This window comes from Trichosurus vulpecula, chromosome 7 (assembly GCF_011100635.1).
Source record: "Trichosurus vulpecula isolate mTriVul1 chromosome 7, mTriVul1.pri, whole genome shotgun sequence".
NCBI classification, from domain to species: domain Eukaryota; kingdom Metazoa; phylum Chordata; class Mammalia; order Diprotodontia; family Phalangeridae; genus Trichosurus; species Trichosurus vulpecula.
The window spans coordinates 31,387,800-31,404,918 of record NC_050579.1 but is presented as its reverse complement, the minus strand read 5'-3'; the positions used below and the strand labels follow the sequence as shown (position 1 = coordinate 31,404,918).

The 17,119-nt window shown below is 54.0% G+C and overlaps 1 protein-coding gene across 4 annotated transcripts in view; it reads right to left on the bottom strand.

Annotated features, from left to right (window-relative positions):
- CLUH (clustered mitochondria homolog) overlaps positions 1 to 16,570 on the bottom strand; it is a 32,837-nt gene extending 16,267 nt beyond the window's left edge. The window contains exons 1-3 of one of the 4 annotated variants that reach the window (XM_036766485.1): positions 16,345 to 16,570; positions 5,855 to 6,045; positions 2,546 to 2,717 (exon numbers count right to left, since the gene is read on the bottom strand). In XM_036766485.1, coding sequence (XP_036622380.1) covers positions 2,546 to 2,717; positions 5,855 to 6,045; positions 16,345 to 16,444 — 463 coding nt within the window. In that variant the 5' untranslated portion in view covers positions 16,445 to 16,570. Of the gene's footprint in view, positions 1 to 2,545; positions 2,718 to 5,854; positions 6,046 to 9,591; positions 9,809 to 16,344 lie in introns of those variants that run through there. The other 3 variants (XM_036766486.1, XM_036766484.1, XM_036766483.1) reach the window with 3 other exon arrangements.
- Between the last annotated feature and the right edge of the window lie 549 nt (positions 16,571 to 17,119).

The following is a 17,119-nucleotide window of genomic DNA, read 5'->3' as shown; positions in this document are numbered from 1 at the left end:
AAATGTGTATTAAATACAATTACTTATAAATCGTCTTTTAGCTGTAACGACCTAACATCCCACTGTTGGAGATGCATTTCTGGATTGCCAAAGTGACAGACAGGAAGGCTGGAAATTGGAGGCTTCTCTTGGAAAGTGGGTGGGATGGAGAGATCTGTGGAAAGGTGGTAGCTAAAGGCCCAAGAATGAATATGGCTCCTGGGGGAAGGGGTGGGGAGGGTAGAACCTGAGAGAATATCCACCTTTCAGGGCTGATGACCATGAAACTCACCTCAGAGGCCCTCAGGCCCAATCCCCTCGTTTTACAGGGAGGAAACTGAGGCCTTGCCTGAGGTCCCATATGGGAGCCAACATTCGAACCCAAATGCCATGACACCAAACCAAGCGCCTAGTCATTATTCTAAGAAAAGAAGCTAGAAGATGGCAGGAACATGAGTGTAGAAAAGCCAAGGAAAGAGGGGGTACTGTCCAACTGTGTCAAATACTCCAGAGAAGCCCAGGAGGAATCCTACAAAAGAAACCAAGGGCTAGAAAAGGTGATCTCAGGTGACCTCTGTAAACAGCATCTGTCGGGTGACCGGGCAGAAACCAGACAGCACAGACTGAAGATTCGAATCCAGCACCAATGTTTACTACGGGTGAGGCACCAGCCCTAGCGCAGGATCCCCAAAACCTGAACAAGAAGCTCTGTCCTACTAGAAAGAGACAGCATGCACACAGAGAAGTGAAGAAGAGAACAGCGACGGAGGCTACAGCGAGGTGAAAGTGGCGCGTGGAGAGGAAACCTGAAGATTCCCGGACGTAGAGATGAGGAGGAGTGAATTCCAGGCAGGCAGAAGGCTAAGTTCTTAAAGGTAGAGCTGGTTTTCCTTTTTTTTAACCTGGTTGTGTCCATCCCAGAGCTAGCACATAGTAAGTGACTCAGAAGTGCTTACTGGACTGAGGGGGTGGCATGGTGGACACAGAACCAACTAGTAGGCCCATCCGTCTGTAAAGCAGTACGCAAAAAGGAGTACAAAATGAGGCTGGAAAGAGATCCAAGATTTCATTTTGCAAGAAGTGTGGCCATGAAGGGGAGAAGAGAGATGGGAGATGGCTGTGAGGGGGTCAGAGAAGCCTTGAGGATGGGCCAAAGCCAGGCCTGTAATGTAGTGAAGACAGGGGAAGGAGTTGGGATTTGGGGGGAGGCTGCAGCTAGAGACAGGAGGAATGGCCTCAAGCCCAGATGCAGGAGGACAGGCCTATCAGGGAACAGAAAAACCTGTTCCGAGATTCCAAGTACATCAAAATACTAAGGAATCTTAGGGGTGGACAAAGAGAAGGAAGAGAGCTCCCACCCAGCGGTCTAACCTTCCCAGGGAAGCAGGGGGCTAAGGGCATCTATTGTACACACAGGGATTGGGGGCATGGTGACTGGCCTAGCGGGGAGGCCAGTGAGCAAGCACAGACTGGAAGCACAGAGCAGCAATCAGGTTATACAGCAGAAAGTAACGGTGGGAAAAACCATCAATGAAATGTCTCCTGACTCTTCACTGCCATGGAACAGTCATCCAGCATTCTGAAGTAGGCAGCCAGGCAGGGTCAGACCCATGCGACAAGCGGTGACAGCCTGGCCTGGAGAGCTCAGCACCTGGCCCAACATCACTCAGGCAGTTAGGAAGCAGCAAGCCAGGACTATAATCTAGGCCTGAGCCTACAGAACTGGAGGCCAGCTATTGGACCCAGCACTCTGACTAAATGTAGGAAAGCCTGGTCAAATTTTGACCCCCCAACCCTCAGACAGAAAAACTTATTTTTAGGAATGGGAGCAGAAGAAAAGGAGATAGGAGAGAAAATTCTAGATACAGAAGTGAACGCAAATGATTAATTCCAGGGACATGAGAGGTAGAAGGCTTAAAGAAAACCTTGCTTTCCCCAATTTCCATCTCTAAATCCATATCCTAGACCAGGGGTGGGGAACCCATAGCCTCGAGGTCACACGTGGCCCCCTAGGGCCTCTAATGCAGCCCTTTGACTGAATCCAAACTTCACAAAGGGATTTGTTCTGGAATTCGGACTCAGTCAAAGGGCCAGACTTGAGGCCCTAGAGGACCACAAGGGGCCTCTGAGGCTGCAGGTTCCCTACCCCTGTCCTAGACCCTGGCAAAGAGACGACCAAGGAACAATTCACTCTTCTTGGGGAATATGTCAGAAGTATTAGCTCCACTCCAGCATCAGACCTGGGTCCCCATGGCAGCCCCCTAGAGTCAGAACCTTTGAGGCCATTAAAAAATCAGTGAAACTCTTTCAGCTACCAGTTAGCTGCTGACTCACACAGAGCCCCAAGTCCTTCCCATGTGCTGTTCTAGCCAGGACAGCCCAATTTGGTGGCACACAAATTCTTTTTTGAAGCAATGTGGAGATGTTTACATTATTATATACCTTGGTTTCAGCTAACTCTGATCCTTTAGGGATCTTGATCATTAATGTATTAGCTACCCCCTCAGCCCCACCCCACCCCCACTGCCCCCTTTGGCTTTAAAGGATGCATGTTTTAAAAGCTGACCTTCCACCACTCGCAGCATAGAGCCTTCCTCCAGCCCCTCAATGGTCCGGAGCTCTGAGAAGTTGTCCAGCACATTGCCATCCAGTTGCAAAGAGAAGCATGTTCGGTGGCAGGTGTCCTCCCGATCCATCAACACCTGGTGGATCTCCTGGACCATCTCTTGGGGAGAAACCTGTACGAAACAGGCCCCGTGTGAGAGCCTTCCCAGTTCCCCCATGGCCTGGAGAGCCATCCAAGGCAAAAAGAAGCCTCCAGCCCTGATCTCCAAACCTGACTTAGGATTAGGAACCTTCCTTGGTGGGGGCAGGGAAAGGATGGGAGCAAAATTGTTCCCTGGTTCCCAGTCTGAGGACCTGGACCCCAACCACAATCCCAGGAGAAAAATAAAGTGCAATCTGTGTTTGGTTCTTGCTTTCCTAATCTATGCCTTTTCTAACTGCCAAAGGGGAAGTGTCAATATGCAAGTGATTACTGGACATCTATTCTGCTCCAAGAATTCAACAATTCAATTAAATGGGCATTATTACACACATAAGTGTGCATGTGTGACAGAATAGTAGTGGCTTATTTCTATAAAATGTTAGTTTACAAATAATTTTTATTACATTAAATTAAAAAGTTCTTGCACAAACTAACCAATGCAGCAGAGATTAGAAGGAAAGTAGGAAACCGGGGAAAAAAATTTTTACAGCAAGTTTCTCTGGTACAGGCCTCATTTCTCAAATATATAGAGAATGAGTCAAACTTGTAAGAATACAAGTCATTCCACAATTGATAAATGATACGAACAGGCAGTTTTCAGATTAGAGAAATGCATTAAAACATTGCTGAGGTACCACCTCATACCTATCAGATTGGCTAATATGACAGACAAGGAAAATGACAAATGTTGGAGGGGATGTGGAAAAATTGGGACACTAATGGTTAGTGGAGTTGTGAACTGATCCAACCATTTTGGAGAGCAATTTGGAACTATGCACAAAGAGCTATGACATTGTGCATATCCTTTGACCCAGCAATACCACAGGGATTTAAAAAAAAAAGAGAAAGGACCTACTTGCACAAAAAGATTTATAGCAGCTCTTTTTGTGGTGGTAAAGAATTGAAATCGAGGGGATGGTCACGAATTGGGGAATGGCTGAACAAGCTGTGGCACTGATTATGATGTATACTTATAGCACCATTGTACTTTAAGAAATGAGCAGGATGGTGTCAGAAAAAACCTGGGAAGACTTCTATGAACTGATGAAAAGTGAATGAGCAGAGCCAGGAGAACACTACAGAGTAACAGCAATACTGCACCATGACCAATTGTAAGTGACCTAGCTATTCTGATCAGCGCAATGGTCCAAGAGGAACATGAAGGACTTGGGATGAAAAACGCCGTCCGCCTCCAGAGAACTGATGGAGTCCGAATGCAGGCTGAAGAACACTTTTAAAAATTTTTCTGGGGTATTTTTTTTAGTCCATGTTCTCTTTTTTATACATGGCTAATATGGAAATGTTTTACATGACTGCACATTATAATCTTGCCTTTTCAAGGAGAGGGGAAGGGAAAGGAAGGAGGTAGTTTGTAACTCCAAAATTCTTAAAAAAAAAAAAAAAAACAAATGGTAAGAGGCAGCTAAGTGGTAGAGTGGATAAAGCCCTGGAATCAGGAAGATCTGAGTTCAAATCCAGGCTCAGACACTGGACACTTACTAGTTGTGTGACCTGGGGGCAGGTCACTTAACCCCAACTGCCTTGCCAAAAATTAAAAAAAAAAACAAAAACCATGAATGTTAAAAATTGTTTTTACATCTAATTGAGGAAAAAAAAACGAAATAAAAACCTTCTTGAGAAAAAATGTTAGCTGACAAAAGACTTTCATTTAAATTCATAATCTCACTTGACAGGCACAACACAACTCCATGATCAGATGTTGTATATTTTACACATAAGCAAACAGAGGCACAGAGGATTTCCCTAAGGTTACTCAGTCAGTTCATGGCACAGCAGGGGGTCCTTCCCCCATACCCATACTGGCCCTATGTCTTCTCGGTACAGCTTAGAGGATTGGGGCAGGAAGAATACACACATGAAACAAACTGATCACAGAATAAAAAGAAGTGAGGTACCTAAGAGAGAGGCCCACAACAATTGGAGGGGCAGGGGAGGGCTAGAGAGATGAAGGTTGTCTCACCTTTTAGTGACAGCCTGTGGCCCCCCCCCTTCTCTCCTCCACTGCTGGTGTCTCATTCCTTCCTCCTCCGATACTCCCCCTGGGTCAGGACGCCTTCGGGGGTGGGGAGGTGGAAAGAACACTAGCCTTGGAGCAGAGAGGTCCAGCCTGAGTTAGGCTCAGCCACACTATTTGTCCCTCTGGGCCTCCCTTTCCTTCTAATGAGAAGACTGCATTAAGTGGCTCCCAAAACCCCCCTTTGGCTCTGGCATTCTGAATGTCTGGCAGCCTAAAAAACAAGACCAGGAGGGTAAGCTCAGGACGTCCATGCTTCCTGCCAAGGGCCATAACCCCCCCACCCCCACCCCCAGGCCCACCTGACAACTCATTCAGAGGGGGCTTTATGATTTAAAAATGCTTTCTTCAAACTCTATTGCACAACCACAGTTATCTTGAGAAAGTGTGTAACCAATTACTTTTTCCCCAAGTCAGGCTTTTGACACCATCCAGGGCATGGGAACTTCCTGAATCTATCTTCCAACTGTCTTAGAATGCTATCTGGGAACTCCCCCCAACTTTGCAGGGGTGGGGGTTATGAGTGTGGAATGTTAAACACACCTGTCAGACAGTGGATAGCAAAGTTGGTTTGCTTAACTTTTCTGCCTTTTATAATCTTGGGTACACACATTTCATCTCCTCTACATAGACTTTACCCCATGGCTGGAATGTTCTCCCAGGGAGGGCATGGGGCTGGGGAAGTGGCGGTGGGGGGGGGGGGGGGGCGGTGGGGGAGGAGTGTTAGAGATAAATTAAAGTGAAGTAAAAACCAAAAATGTGAATAAAGAAAACTGGAAAGAAGTTTCCCCAACAATACTTACTATGTACACTGTACAAGAATTAATATTCCCACAATCACAGACCATAAAGGTCAGAAGATATTCGAACCTGAAGCAGGACCACGGGATCCTAGATCCTCATTTAAGAGATGGGGAAGTGCCGTGACTTACCCCGAGTCACACAGGTACCAGGTGCTGGAGATGGTATTTGAACACAGATCCTCAAACCCAACGTGAAACCCTTCACCCGCCAGGCCAAGCTGCCTCGCCCGGCTTGCCTCACCTTCCCCCGCTGCTGAAGCTCCTTCTCACCTGCAATGAGAAAGTCTCGATCCCTGGGACCAAGATCTTGACAGTGAAACCGGTGTCCTGGATGACAATGACCTCCTGTCCACTGGCCTCATCGCTGGGCTCGGCCTCTTGGTGCCCATTCTCCTTGGGCTCCTCACTCTTCTTGTCCAGACAGTCCCCGTTCAGCAGCATGACTGTTGGGAGCTCTGGGACTGGGGAAGAGGAACAGATGAGAGAGGAGCAGGTCCCCAGGCTGGCCTCCTAGCTAAGCAAGAGCCGAGGACTACCAAACTCTGCAACCCTGCCAGGGATATCCTCTGTGAGCCAAGACCAGGCCTCTGCTGCTCGCATCCCCTGACATGCCAACCCTCCCATTTCACCTGCTTGCCCTACAGCCCTCACTCCCAAGAGGTCCAATGGGACATTCCTCAGAAAAGAGGACCATGGGAACCCTACATGGGAGGTGGGGTGGAATCTGGCTGTGCACCCCCCACCCCCACCCTGAGCCCATCACTCTCAGGGTTATGGAGGCCCCCACCAAGGAGACCTTACAGTGTGAGCTCAACATTTACAATCCCTTTTTTTTCCCAGTTGAATCCAAAGTCGAGGCACCAGGGGAACTGACAAAGTACAAAAGAGGGGACTGAATGAGTGCCCCTCTAACATATCCTTCTACCAGCTCTAAATCTTCCACAAGGTTCATGGTCCCTACCCTCAAAGAACCACCACCAGTCTCAATAAAGGACCCTCAGAGAGGTTCTTTGGCCAACCTGAATGGGCCTGCTGCCTCTGCTTCAAAGGAAGGACCTGCTTGACTGAAGCAGAACAGGGTCCGTTCCTCCTGGTGGCATGGCCTCCCTACCCCAACTCCCCAGGCCCAAAGAGGCAGCCTTCCTGTCTGGCACCCAGCCGGAGCAAGCGAGAGACCTCAGCATGGTCCGCACCCCCAGTCCCTGTTTCTGCTGTACCCCTGGGCTCCTTGGGTCAGCACCAATATGCCCGGCCTGGCAAGCTGCCTCCCAGTCCAACTGCCATCTACCCAGGCTGTGGCCCAGAGCTCAAGCCCCTAACCCTGCCCCTTGGCCTGGGCCCAGGGCCCACGAGCAGCATCTGCTATCAATCGATCCTTCTTCCCTGGAGCTGAGACCTCGAGCTTGTGCTAGGAGTCATGCAGGGGAGAAGAGGAAAAGATTCAGGCAAGCCCTGCTCTAGAAGGGCTTCCCTGAGGATGGGCAGACGAAGGCAGAAGCCCCCATTCATGGGCAGCATGCCTGGGATAGAGGAAGGCCAAGCACAGAAACTGGCATCTAGCTGCCTGGGCCTCCACTGAGGCCTAAATCTCCAGGGTGAGGTGTGATCCTGGGACCTCAAAGTATCTGTCTACCTGGCACCTGTCATTTCTAATATGGCAGCTTCACCTGAATCGCAGAATCTAGTCCACCTCCCCCATTTCACAGAAGTCACATCTATCTGTGCCTCCATACAGACAATGAGGAACAGAGGTGAGATCTGAACCCTGGACCCTGGTCTCCTGACTGGGAGGCCTGGACTGGAACGGGCCGGCCACACACACACACACACACACACACACACACACACTACCCCAACTAGTTCTGGAGTGGAAGGGGCCCAGATACTTGGCCCAGCTTCCCCTTTCTCTGGCCTCTGCCCAATGAGTAGGTGGGCACCATGATACAACATGCCCTTCTCACTCCATCCTTGAAGGACGTGCTTGTGGAGGCCAAGGGGTCTGGTCCCGTCCTCCCTGAGCCCAGCACACAGGGAGGTTATGCAGATGGACCCCAGGGCCTCAATCCACAAGCAGACCCTCTCAATCCTGAAAATCTGCTCATCTGGACTGACAGCAAGCACATGGCAGTATGAAGCCACCTTTCCCCTGCCAAGGCGGAGGACAAAACAGAAACTGAGGCAAACAGAGCTAAAGGCAGCAAGACAGTGAGTGGGCCACGTGAACATGGCAGAGGGAGGAGAGGCAGAGGAAGAGACAGAAGAGACGCAGAGGTACACCCCTCACCCTGGGGAGTCAGAGACACACAGAGAGACAGAGACAGAAGAGATGCAGAGGTACACCCCCCACCCTGGGGAGTCAGAGACACACAGAGAGCCCAAAAGCTGCCCCGCCACAAAGGATGGGAGTGGGAGGGTGGGGTGGGATGACAAGACGACCCCCTCCCTCCTCCAGGCATCACACACCAGAATGAAGGTGGTGGGGTGGGGAGCTGAGCAGCATCTGACACATTAACCAGGTTTACACTGGGAAATCCCTTTGTGGGGCCATTTTTGAAGACAGAAGCAGAGCAGTGTGCAGACCCAGCCCAAGCACCTGAAACCAAGGTCCAGGAGGAGCAGCCTCAGCAGGTGGGTGGGCAGACAGGGGTATTCTGGACCCAGCCAGAGGTCTAGCTAACCTTCCCTCCCTGAATGTGAAAGGCCACAAGAAACCACCCAAGGGACAGGACAGGACATGGCTCTTTGCCCAGCCCAAGGCTGGGGTATGGCTCCTTCCTACCCAAGACTAGGAGAGCAGGAGAGAGAAGCCTGGAATGGTCTGGAGTGGCAGGGGCCAAAGGCCCTAAAGTTGGGTGCTGGGCACATCAGCTCAGGGCAGTGGGAAGTGCACTGGGCCCAGCAGCAAAAAGCCAGGCTCCTTGGGCTCTGCCCCAAAATGAGAGCAAGAGTCCAGGCAAGCCTCTGCTCTGTGGGCCTGGGTGAGGCTGAGCCAGGCCGTCTCCCAGGCAGGCCCTCAGCTCTCCTGCAGCACTGAGAACAGATTTCAGAACTTGGATGATAAGGATGCTGAAGAACATCTCCAAACTGTGAAACAGCAGCTGGCTCCTCTACCCAGCTCTCTTGCTTCTGAATTGTCACCACCCCACCCTTGCCGGCACTCAGTTCCCTCACCCAGAAAATGAGGACAAAATGAAGATGAGCTTCCCCCAACAATCGCAATGTCCACGCCCCAAACAGACACATCCCCTCCAGCCCCGCACCCCTTCAGCAACAAAAGATAGTTATGGAGGTGACGCACTCACACGCTTGCACATATGTGGTGCACAAGAACACATGCTGAATGTACATGCACATCTACGCTGACAGTGCAGACACACACACAGTACACACTGGCAGGGACACACAATCATGTGCACATGCGGTGTGTACACCCATACACATGCAGACACAAAAAGACTGACATTCACACTTGCACACACACACAAGCACACACACACACACAGCACACTTACACCCTCCACACCCCTTCACACACTGATCACGTACACGCAGTACACAATACTCACTCATATGTACACACACACACACACACACACACACACCCCACTGCCCCCTGGTCTGGAGGTCAGAACTCCACCATGTCTATGCTGTGAAGGCATTCCTGGCCAAAGACTAGTCACAAATATGTCAAGCAGACCAAGGGACAAGCCTCTGAGGGGTGGGTGGCCGTCCCTGTCATTCTGAAGGTGAAGGGGCCCCCTTCACTGGGGCCCAGGGTCACATTTCCTGTGCAGGCCAGCCAAAGACAGAAATCCGATCCTCCCTCACCTACCAAGAGCACGTGTTCCAGCCACACTTATCAGAGGCTGGCATGGGTGCCCTTCAATACACATGGCCACTCAACCCCCTAGAAAACAGCCAGAGAATGTGACTATGCTGCTCAGAAGTCTCTGGTCCACCCCCTTGCCAGTCAAGGACAAGGGGCCCCCTGCTGACCCGGGACCCACCTTGTCTGGGCAGTGGCGGCGGTGGCTGCTGCATCTCCTCCCTCTTCTGCTCTGCTACCTCAGAGCTCTCATCCCCATGGGGCACTGGGCCCTTGGAGCTGGAAGGCTTTTCCTGGGGGATACGGCGACTCCCAGTGCATGCTGAATCGGATTCTGGAGCCCCCCAACCACCCTGCCAAGGAGAAACCTGCCTCTCTGCCTCTGGTTTATGGGTGGGTCCCCAACCCTGGGACTCACGGCTGCTATATGTGAATGGGGCTTCATTGGCAAGACCCACCCCACCAGCTGACCCTGCCCAGCTGCCCTCCTTAAAGCCAGGGCTGCTAGCTTCAGGTTTCACAAGGCCCTGCTGTGCTCCACTGGCGTGAGGACAGGCTAACTCCCTCCACTTGGTGCCCGGCTCAAGGTCAGCTGGAAGGACAGCAGCAGGACAGGCACCTGAACACACTCCTAAAACCTGCACATTTCCATCACTAGCCACCTCTACTCCAAAGGAGCCCAGAACCCTTCTCTCTACAGCACTCAGTCCCTCACTACTGGCTGAACTGCTGGGGATAATATCTGGGTAAGGGACCCTGGCACAGGGAGCATCTGGCCCCCTCTGCACTGGCAAGGGGTTTTCAATGGTAGGCGTCTTGGGAAGGAGGGGGGCCCTCTCCTCATCTCTGGCAGGAGGAGACAGAAGGGCCTCTGCCAGCCGCCAACAGCAGCTGGCACACAACCCAGCCCAGGACATTGGGGACGGCCTCACCAAAACGTCCTTCCTCCAGAAAGTTGCCACTAGATCGTCTGGTAAACTCCTCTGGGGTGTGGTGGAGTGGGGGAAAACGACATTTCTCAGACCCCCACAAATCTTAGATCTGTGTGGCCAGAGGTGTGGAACCCCACGGGGGACCCAGCCCCGGTGCCCCTCCCTTACAAGTCACACATTCTAGAGAGAAGATGGCAGTAAGGGAGAGCAAAGGGGAATGTGAATTCTCTCTCACCGCTGATCTCGTGATCCGGCCTCTCAGCCCCCAATGAGGAGCTAGCCTGCCCCCTCCCACCCCCTGAGAAATACTAGCCTCAGAGATGGGAGGGGAATGAAGCCAATTCTTTCCTCCCTGCAACTTTCCCAGGAGAAGCCCAGCTGGCAGCAGGAGAAATGTAAAGGCCCTGAGAGAAGGAATAGGAGGGGCACTAAAGGGAAGCAGCCCCCAGCCCCAGCCTGGGCCTAGAGACTCAGCAGCGATCAAAGCTGGGGGTAGGGGTGGACAAAGTCCCATCTGAAAGGACACACACCTCTGCTCATCTCTACAGCCCCCCAGGCCACAAACGGCCTTGGCACAGACCCAACTACAGACATCAGTCTGGGAAGGAAGCCGAGGTCTACAGATCTGAAGTGTTTCCTCCAGCCTCCTCACAGGAGGCCTACACTAAGTTCTTGGAGCCCAGGTAAAGATCCTAGTCCTAGATCCTAGAGCTTACCCCTCAGAACCTTGGTTGCCTACCAAGCTCCCCTTCCGGCTCCTATTCTAGGCTCCTGTCTGCAGATACCCCTTTAACAAGGCATACTTCAAGCCAAATGTGGTAGGCTGCCCTCCACAATGTCCACTGAGGGTAGGGGAACTCCCCTGCCCCCCAATCTTGAGCTAACTAATCTGGGGAGACAGGGAAGAAGGGCTGCTGCCTTGAAAGTTGACTTTTCTGTTACTCATTCACACACCCATTTTCCAAGTACGGGGATAGAGGGGCTTTGGTGACACTGTATTGCCTCCCCCACCCCTGGAAAAAAGAAGTCTTCCTTATTCAAGGCCTTCCCTTCTCTCACTAACCCATAACACTGTCTCCTAAAAAGGGGGCCCACAAAAGCCAGGCATAAGTCTCTTGGACTAGCACCCTAAGAAAAGCCCCTGGAGTCCTACACCCTTTAAAGCTCTTAACCAGAAGCCTCATTCCTCACCCTCTAACTTCCACTACGGAAATTCTCAGGGGTAGAAATTAGGCCAAGAAACCTGAGAAAGTGAGAATGTGAGCATCTTGAACTTAATTCCATTACACAAGGGTCAATCCCCTTCCCCTTGGTCAGATGAGCCCAATTCTGAAGGCCAAACAAGCCTGCATTCTTACTAGGAACCTGCAGGATCCTTTTCTCCCTGAGGGGGGTTGCAGGACACACCCCCTCCCTCTCTTCCTCCTCTCCAACTTCCTTCTCCTTGGGATGGCACAGAGAGAAGACAGGACACTCAGGGCCTTCTTTTGGTTTTGTTTTGAAATCACTGGCAGTTTGAGGTCACTCAGCCTTCACCCTTCATTTTACAAAGTGGACCCAAGGAAGGTCACATAGCTTGTCAGCAGCATACTGCTCTTTCTCCCATTCTGTGCTATCTGTGTGACACCCCAGCCCCAACCAAAGGAACAGAATGCAGTCTCTTGCCTGTACACCCTTGAAGAGGTCAGCCTGTGTCTTCCACCCAGCTCATCACCAGCCCACCCATCATCCTGACATAGGAAGTATCTCTTGGGGCCTTGGGAAGTAAGGGGTCCTGGGGGGACAGAGAAATAACCGAGGCTGGTCAGAAGAAAAGGGGGAATCCCAGTTATTCGATATCACTTTTGCCCATCCCTCAGCAGTCCCATTCTCCCTACTCCAAGTCTCATGTCCAACAAGCAACAGAGGGGAGTGAAATGAAGTTTTCACAGCAACTTATTCTTTGCCCATAGCCTGACTGTTCTCCATCTGTGCAACCAAGATCAAGGACAGCTTGCTAGGGTGGGGTCCCTAACCAGGAGGGGTACAAACCTGGCACAGAAATTAGTCCTGGAATGGAGTTGACCAGGAAACCCAAACACACACACAGGGGAAAGAAAATGAGAGAGGGTGCTGGGCGTGGGCTTTCCTACTCCCTCCTCCTCTTCCCCCTCCCCCATCCCATCAAACACCTGGCCTAGCTTCTCTCACAGGAGTCTGGATCAGGGCCCAGGGCCCTCCCAAGGCCCAGCCAGGCCTCAACACTTTCCCCTTAAACACAGTAGTAGGTAACCCTGCCCACTGAGGAGTCACACCCCTGCCCGGGGGAATCCACAAAGAAGGGGAGACTAGACAGCTACCAGGCTTCTTCTCCCACACTCCATTCTCAAGAGTAGGGGGGTGGGAAGTTGGATGATGCTGGCTACAGTGGTGAGGGGAGCTGCTGGCAGAGGCCCTGAGAGAGACAGGCAGCTGATGGGGACAGTGCTCCACTGCTCCAAACCAGAAGCCAGAAGGTCACTTGGAATGTCTTCTGGAGTTAAGGTAACAAGCTGCGCTGGGGGGAGATCAGCCCTGGCTTCCTCTAGAGTTGTTCCACACATCCCCAAACCCCACAGCCTGACAAATGCTGGCTTTCCCCAAGGTAATCAGCCAGAGGGCAGATACTTAGAAAAGAACACAACATATGAAAAAGAACTTGAAAAACCTGCCTGCTCTCTTCACCCCTACAAGTTAATCTTTCCACCACACAGAGAAGAAGGCCCCTAAGTGCCACTTTGTCAGGCCTCAGTTTCCTCCTCTCTGAATGAGGGGGCTGGGCTAGATAAGCACAGCACTCCTCCAGAAGGGACAGCTTTTGGAGGGCTTCAGGCTAAATGCCAGAGAGTCTGTGACCACCCCCTGCACCATCTCTAAGGGATGATCCCAAGCTGCAGCTCATGTTTTCCATTTATGATGCGACTACACTAAGCTTCCCGGTCAAAGCACATGGGATGGAGAGGAAGAAGGAAAGAAGAAAGTCAGTGGCCCCAGGCTATCCCACCCCAGGCCTGAATCTCCACTAACTTAACTGTGTGTCCTTGGGCTGAACTTCTCATTTCCTCAGCTGGAAAAGTAATTCCAGGAGCAGAGATTTTGAGCTGGAAGGGACCTCAAAGGTGCCCCCCCACCTAGATCTCCAGGGCTAGAATCCTCCAGGGTTCTATAACCACCTTCCCTAACTACCCTAGGACCACACCTCAGTGTAAACATTCTAATGCCTCTCAGATGGTGAGTGGCTGACACCAGCCCTATCCTCTGCCAAAAAAGAATCCACCTCTCAGAGAAGCCTGGAGACCCTGACTGGGGAATTCCACCTCTCCACCCCCACTGGTCATGGGGAGAGACTGCTCAGCCCCGGCAACCCTACAAGCCTTGTCCTCCAGCCTCATCCAGGACCCAAGGACTCACTCAGGGCAGTAAAGGAAACGGTGCCTATAAAGTCCCAACTCCTGTAGGCAGCAACATGCCAGAGCAGAGGCTGGCCCAGCTGGGGCTCAGTTGCTCGTCTAGGAAAAAGGCACACTCCTACCCCAACAAAAACCTGGCTAGACCGAGGAGCCCCTATGGACTGTCTGAACCCCAACTGGTCAATGCAGGCATGGGGACTTGGGCTGCTTACACCAAGGCATCCCAGAACTAGGAAGGAGGCCCAGGACCTCAAAGACTCAGACAGTAGCACAGATAGTAGGGGGGCCAAAGGGATCCAAGAGAAAGTTAGAGAAAGCTGGCCCCACCCCTGCCACTCCCTGCTTGGCTGACACCTGCCCCACTGGGATGGGTTGTGGGATGGGAGGAGAGGAAGGAGGGGAGGGGAGAGAAGGGAGTGGAGAAAGCTGAGGGGGGGGAATTCACACCAGTGAACTTTGCTTTAAAAACAGCAGCTCTGGAGCTGACCCATTTTTCGCAATAAGGTGGGTTAATGATCAAGTTAGAATGCAAACTCCTTCCCTGCCACCCCCATCCCTCCATGGCCACAGATGAAACCGTAGGAAAGGGGAAAAAAAGCATGAACCCAAGAGACTCCTCCCAGCCTGGCTCCACACACACTATGCGATATTCCACAAGGAAGGCATATGTACTGAACCAAGAAGCCCTTAGGACTCCCCCTCCAGTCTCTTGAACCCAGACACCGAGAAAACCCATCTCCAGAAATTCACCTTATCCTTTCAAAGGTGCCCAGGCCCATAGAGACATGAAGGTCACACCAACCACAAAAGGGTGTGGGGAAAGAGGGGTCACTGCAAAGATTGGAGAGAAGTGGGCCTGGAGGATGGGGTCCTGGCCAGCCTCCCACCATCCACTGAAAACTAAGAGTTGGGCAGACTTTTGGGAGAGGATCTGACCCCTGACTTAGGAGTAGGATCAGAAGCTCCCCGTGGCAGGGAACGGAGCTGGGCTCACTGTGTGCCAAGAGTGTGCTGAGCACTAACAAACCCCAGAAGCACAGAGCCAGCTGGCCCCCTTCCCCAACACACACCCACCAAAGAAGGAAGTGTGGGAGCAGGAGGAGCGTGGGCCACAACAAATGCACCTTAAAGGCCTGGGGGAACTAGGACCCTAGATGTCACAGAGGGAAGGACAGAGGGCAGCCAGCACAGTTTGGGGAAGGCGGATGGGTCTCTGCCTGGAGAGGGCCCCAGGAGCCTCCGGCATTTCCACAAGCTAACACTTGGGGCCTACCTGCAAGCATAGCCATCTATACTGTGTAGGCCTGGCAGCAGGGCAAGGGACCAGGGATAGGGCCTTGGGGGATCCCCCTTGTCAGCCCCACCACACAAGTAGAGAGACCCTGGGGGGTAGGAGGTGGTCAAGTGATCCTGAGCGGCAGGGAAGGGCACCCCCCCACCACTGGTCCCTACGACCCCCCTGGCCTGGATGCATGACAGCTGCTAAAATGCCCAAGGAAACCATAGGCCGCAGGCACCTACTCCTCAATCCACTGCATCCAGGGACTGGCAGACCCAGCAGCCCCCGTCCTCATCGGAAGGCCCTTGGGGCAGAAAGGGGGGGGACGGGGCAACATCTAGCAGGCCTTGTCCCTTTAACAGTGGGGGGAGGGGGGACCACGTGCAGAGTTGGGTGGCAGGGGATCCCCCGATGGGACAGCACAGGAAAGGGAGATGGGGGGTGACTCTCTGCGTCCCCTGAGCCGCCGGAGGAGGAAGGGTCCGGCCCGGTGGGTGGTGAAGGTGACCTTCAGGAAGGGGGGTGGGGCGGGAGAGCCCAGCAGGCCCCGCTCGGCCCCAGGGCCCGGCCCGGCCCGGCCCCCTCCTCACTAAGGAGCCCAGCGGTGGGAGGGCAGGGAGATGGAGGATAGGAGGGGAGGGTCCTGAGCAACGCGGGGGCGGGGCACGGGGCACAGACACGGGAGGGGACGGTCTGGGGGAGGACGGGAGGGAGCGGGGCAGCCTAGGGAAGCGTAAGGAGCCTGTGGAGGGGGGCGGAGAACAGGGGTCTGAGAGCAAGTGCAAAGATGGGGAGGGGGGAGGAGGAGGGAAAGGCGACTGCGGCCTGGGAGGACCGGGGTCCGAGGGGAAATACAGGGAGACAGGAGATCTGGGGGTGACCGGGAAAGGGCCAGGGATGGGGGGGAGGGGCCGGCATGCTGAAGTCGGGGAGGGGATCTCAGATGGGGGTCTCGGGAAAGGCAGGGGAGAGGGGTTCAAGGTGGTGGTGGTGGTGGGAAACGGGGAGGTTCAAGTCGGGGGGGGGGGTCTTCAGATGGGGGTCTTGGGAAAGGCCAGACGGGGAGTCCAAGGTCGGGCGAGACAAGGAGGCTGAAGTCTGGGGAGTGTCTCGGATTGGGGTTCAGGGGAAAGGCTGATGACAAGGTCGGGGGAGACAGAGACACTGAAGCCGGGGAGGGGGGGGGTCCAAGGCCGGGCCTGGAGGTCTCAGAGGGGGGTGTCGAGGGGGAGCCCTGCCGCCCCGGCCCGCCCAGCCCCCGCCCCGCCCCCGCCCCGCGCTCCCTCCCAGCTCACCAGCCGGGCCCGGCCGGGCCTTCCCGCCGCCCTGCGGGCCGGGCTCCCGGGGGCCCTCGGCGGGGGCGGCGGGCGGCAGCTCGTCTGTCTTGATGACCATGGCGGGCCGCTGCTGGGGCTCGGGCTGGGGCTCGGGCTGGACCGTCTGCGCTCGCTCGCGCCGCGCCTGTAACCCAAGCCGAGCGCCCTGGCGCCGCCGCGACTCCTGCGGAGAAGGACGGAGTCAAGCAGCCACCCACGTGGTGCGCGACGTCACCTTTGACCTCCGCCGCCGCTCCCCGCCCCGGCCCTGGCACCGCCTCGGCACCGCCCCCGCGCACGGCGGCCCGCTGAGGACAAAACGCCGCGCGCGCGCCCGGCCTCCGAATTTAAAGGGACCGGGTTCTCTGGGAGGGCCGGTGACTCCGCGCTCTGGAGCTAGAGACTTCGGGAGGAGGGGCATCCGGCGTGACCTTGAGCGGGAGGCAAATGCAAGAACCTCCCCCACGGCCGTCAGCCGTGTCCTTCCCTTGGACCGGCTAGGGCTGGAAGGGAAATTCGGGGTGGCTAATGCAGCTTCGTCTGGTCACCGAAGGGCTGAGAGTCAGACGGGGGTCGGGAGGAGTGGGGAAGGGGCTTGTGCAAGATCACCGGAGGAGTCAGAACCAGTCCGCCTCCGAGGCTCTCACCACTCCTCTCCATCCTCCCCAGGGGCACAGATCCGAGCACCCCACGTGCCACCGTCTCTGCAGTAAACGAGGCGCGACCCCCTGCAAGCTGCCCCTCTTAGTTCACT